Source organism: Lepidothrix coronata, unplaced genomic scaffold, assembly GCF_001604755.1.
Source record: "Lepidothrix coronata isolate B3197 unplaced genomic scaffold, Lepidothrix_coronata-1.0 Scaffold352, whole genome shotgun sequence".
NCBI classification, from domain to species: domain Eukaryota; kingdom Metazoa; phylum Chordata; class Aves; order Passeriformes; family Pipridae; genus Lepidothrix; species Lepidothrix coronata.
Genome location: NW_016690532.1, coordinates 274,476 through 278,662, shown reverse-complemented (window position 1 = coordinate 278,662; position 4,187 = coordinate 274,476). Strand labels below are relative to the sequence as shown.

The following is a 4,187-nucleotide window of genomic DNA, read 5'->3' as shown; positions in this document are numbered from 1 at the left end:
AGGGGCAAGAGAAAGGCAATGTGGGCAAAGGGACCTCCCTGTTGTCACCAGGTAACCTGCAGGGTTGTAAAATACTTAAGATGGATTTGCTGTGCATCCATATGAATAGGCTGCAAGCACAGGGAAAAAGTCTCACCTTAGAATGGTGACATGAAATCTCCTATTAACCATCACACATTTCTTAGTACATAAAATCTACTTAATGAAAACCAAAACATCAAACAGCAGATTGATCAAGTTGTGCCCTGGCTGCAGCAGATGCCTGACTGCACTCTGCAAACGGAAGGTGCCTCTGGGGACCAGTGAGTACTGGATGCTAATGCTGTCAGAGCTCAAAATCTAAGCTCTCAACAGAGAGATCTGAACAAGTTGCAGGAAAAGAAACTGTTTGGTTCCTTCAGCTTCAGGAAGCCACAGTGGCAGATGGCCAAATGTGCAGTCAGTTGGCTGCAAGACCTTTAACTCATTGGACCAACAGTTACTGCAGAAAGAAAAATAAAAATCTATCAGAGGAAGTTGTTCACGGATAAAAGTCTTCATGCATGGTTTTGTGCAAGTTTCTTTATGCTGTTCCTTCAGTTTTAACTCCATTACAAGTGATTCCAAACCTTCTGTTTCTGAAGGTCTCATTCCTTTGGGTTGCTTCTCCTCTGGCATTTCATCCGCATGTCCTGCACAAAGTTTCTGAAGGCTGGTTCTTCATGACTCTCCTCAGTCACTGGGGAAAGAAACGACAGTTCAGCGCTATTTCAGTACTTGTTCTACTTGTGTTACTGAAAAAAAGCTAGAATCAGGATAGCCAAAGCAACATAGAAAGTCTATTTGATCTTCAACTACATTACAGGGCAAAGGAAATAAGTGATCCTACCCATCAGTGGAACAGGGAAAGAATGAAGATTAAGTCTGTGAGCTATATAAGACAAAAATCAGGCAAGATCCTGGGAGGGGACCCAAGTAGGCCAGCTGACCCAAACTGACCAAAGGGATATTCCAGACCATATGACGTCAGCTCAGATATAAAAGCTGAGACAAAGAGCAGGAAGGGGGGCATTCATTGTCTCCAATGGCTGCTTGCTGAGGAACCATCACATGTACTGAAGCCCTGCTTCTCGGGAGTGGCCGACCATCGCTGCTCACGGGAAGTAGAGAATAAACTCTGCTATCTTTTGCTTCTGCAGACGCAAGCTTCACTTTACTTTTTTGCTTTAAATAAACTGCCTTAACCCAACCCATGAGTTGGGGTTTTTTTTACACCTTACTCTCTCACCTGTCCCGCTGGAAAGGGGAGTGATAGAGCGGCTGGGTGGGCACCTGGCATCCAGCCAAGGTCAACCCACCACAGGGTCCCAGCGGGGAGGAGGGGTCATAGCGAGGACTGCGCCTCGAGGAGGACACGGGGGGGTCCCAGAGGGGCTCGGGTCCGTTCCCCCTGTCGGAGGGCTCAGGCTGCTCTGAGAGGTATAGGCCGTGCGGTTGCCATGGCAACCACCATCACCCAAGATGGCGACGCGGAGCCTGGCCTCGCTCTTCCTTTATACTCATGCGCATTGCACCCGTCGCTTCCGCCCGGCGTTTGTGGCTCTCGGAAGTGGCGGCGGGGGCGGAGTTTCCAGTTCCGGGTGAGGACGGGGGGGCGGCGGGAGCGCGGAGGGGCCGCGGAAGGTACGGACCGACACCCCTCGAAAAACCCCCCGGAGAGACCCACACACACCCCCCGAGACACCCCCCGGGCCGACTCGCGCCCCCCCCCCGCACGGGGAGGGGGGGAGGGAGGGGAGGTACAATGGGGGGGGCGCTCGAGACCACCCTGGTGGGACCCTGACCCACCCCCGATGTGACCCTCCCCCGATGATTCACCGTCTCGGTGCGACCCCCGTGCCTGGGACCCCCCCCGTGCGAACCCCCAAACCCCGGACCCTCTCCCTTCTCCGGACCCCCCCCGTCACTGTGACTCCCCCGCCGGGACCCCTCGAGACCTGACCTTCCCCCACCGCTCTCACCTCTCTGCCTAGGGCCTCCCCAAACTCCCCTCAGGGTCACCCACCCCCCAGGACCCCCCTTCCTCCCCCCACCGTGTCACCCTGCTCTGGACCCCACCCCCAGGTTCCCCCCACACATTTGGGCCCCCTCAAACCCTGCCAGACTCCACCAGTTTAGGGTTGGTGACCCCCGCCCCCCCCTTTCACCCCCCCCCAGTCCTCCCCAGATCTAACACCCCAAAGCCACTCCCACCCTCCTCAAATTACCCCCAGAGTCCCCCCAACCCCCCCCGGTTTTGGGTGGGTGACCCCCCCACTTTTGGGGACCCCCTTTTACCCTCTTTTCCCCCCAGGGCCCCCCAACAACTCCGTCCCTGCGGATCCAACACCTCCTGCTTTGGGGGGTCCCGGCTTGTGGGGGGGGGGGCCTGGACGAGTGTCCCCCCCCTTTCCTGAGCCCCTGGCCCCCCAGGAAGAGGAGGAGGAGGAGGAGGAAGGAATGGCGGCGCCGTGGCGGGTACTGGAGCCCGCCCAAAAATCCATAAAAATTTACTGATCCCACCTTTTCTGCCCCCAAAAGGAGCTTTGCCTGGGCGACAGTCAGGCCAAAGGCTCCCACACCATGGCTCAGGTAATGAGCCCCCACCCTCCATCCCCAAAATCCCCCAAAGGCCCCCAAATCCCAAGGCCTGGCAGCTTTTTGGGGGAAAAATGGCCCCGAAATGTGGGAAAAAGGGGGAAAATGGGGCCAGAGCTGGAGCTGGAACCCCCCTTCCCACTTTCCCCTGGTTTTATTCCAAATTTTCTTCAGGCTTATTCCAAAGTTCCTCAGTTTTTCTGGAATTATGCCCAAATTTCCCATTAACCTTTGGTCCTGTCAGCCCCCTCATCCCCTCTTTTGGAGTCTTCCCACTTTTCCCTGGGATTATCCTAAATTTTCCCTAAAATTATCCCAATTTCTGTGGGATTACCCCCAAATTTCCCATTAATCCTTTGTCTTGCCAGGCCCCAAAAAAGGGAGTTCACCTCCCCCTCCCGACTCAGAATCACAAGTTTCCTTGGGATTTTCCCACATTCCCTCCCAGGGTCTCTTTGTTTTTTGGGGGTCTCTGTTGATGGTGGGGGTCCCTGTCCCCCCCAGGCGAGTCTTGTAGGGTTTTTTGGGGGGAGTTTTGGGGGGTTTGGTTCATGATGGGGGGGGTCCCAGGCAAGTCTCCTAGGGGGTTTTGGGGTCTGTGCTGATAAGAGGGAGTTTGGGGGCGTTTGGAGGTCTGTGCTGGTGTTGGGGGTCCCTGTCCTCCCTCAGCAAGTCTCTTGGGGGTTTTGGGAGGGTTTTGGGGTCTCTGTTGATGGTGGGGGTCTCTGTGCCCCCCAGGCGAGTCTCCTGGCCTGTGAGGGGCTCTCGGGGGTCTGCCTGGTCCCCACAGTCGCCAGTAAGAAGATGATGCCCAAGGCTGGAAAACAGGACGGGAACCGGGAAAGAGGCTCCAGCCCTGACCTGCTGGTATGGGATGGGGGGAACCCCCTGGACTGGGGGGGTCTGGCTCTAATGGGGGGTTATACCTTCAGTTGGAGGGGTTCTGGCTTTAATTTGATTTTTTTCTGCTTTAATTTGCTTTCTCCTGATTTAATTTGTCTTTTTACACCTTTGATTTGTGTTTTTCTGCCTTTAATTTGGCTCTTTCAACCTTTAATTTTGGGGTTTCCTGTTTTACAACTTAAAACTTAAGAAAAATGCAGGGTTTTCCACATTTAATCTGGGACTTTCTGTCTTTAATTTCAGATTTTCCACCTTTAATTCAGGTTTTTCTACCTTTAATTTGGGGGTTTGCTGGTTTAATTTAGCTTTTCCCTGCTTTTATTTGAGTTTTTTCTTCTTTAATTGGATCTTTTCCTTCTTTAATTCAATTTCATTTCCATTCATTTGGACTTTTCCTCGTTCATTGGGGGTTTTTGTCCTTTAATTGGAATTTTCTATCTCTGATTTGCCTTTTCCTGCCCTAATTCTGTTATTTCCATTTGATTCCCTCCCCCCCCAATTCCATTATCCCCCCTCCCCCATTCCCTGCCCCCTTTAACCCCCGAATTCCCTTCCCAATTTTATCCCCCAATTCCTAAACCCCAATCCCGATTCCTGTCCCCCTTCAACCCCCAATTCCTGCCCCCAAAACCCCCTCCCCAATTCCCACCCCCCCTACCTCACATCCT

At 53.4% G+C, this 4,187-nt stretch overlaps 1 protein-coding gene and 1 long non-coding RNA gene across 5 annotated transcripts in view; one reads left to right on the top strand and one right to left on the bottom strand.

Moving 5' to 3' along the window:
• Positions 1-369: 369 nt before the first annotated feature.
• Positions 370-1,478, bottom strand: LOC108509323. Its single transcript, XR_001878607.1, has 3 exons — positions 1,268-1,478; positions 609-718; positions 370-481 (listed from the first exon to the last, which is right to left on the bottom strand). It is a non-coding gene; the product is annotated as an uncharacterized LOC108509323 (long non-coding RNA).
• A 97-nt stretch (positions 1,479-1,575) lies between these two features.
• Positions 1,576-4,187, top strand: part of ZNF740 (zinc finger protein 740) — a 5,614-nt gene continuing 3,002 nt past the window's right edge. For 3 of the 4 annotated variants that reach the window (XM_017838690.1, XM_017838687.1, XM_017838691.1), the window contains exons 1-3: positions 1,576-1,662; positions 2,333-2,610; positions 3,355-3,483. In XM_017838690.1, coding sequence (XP_017694179.1) covers positions 2,602-2,610; positions 3,355-3,483 — 138 coding nt within the window. In that variant the 5' untranslated portion in view covers positions 1,576-1,662; positions 2,333-2,601. The remainder of the gene's footprint in view (positions 1,663-2,332; positions 2,611-3,354; positions 3,484-4,187) is intronic. The other variant, XM_017838689.1, reaches the window with a different exon arrangement.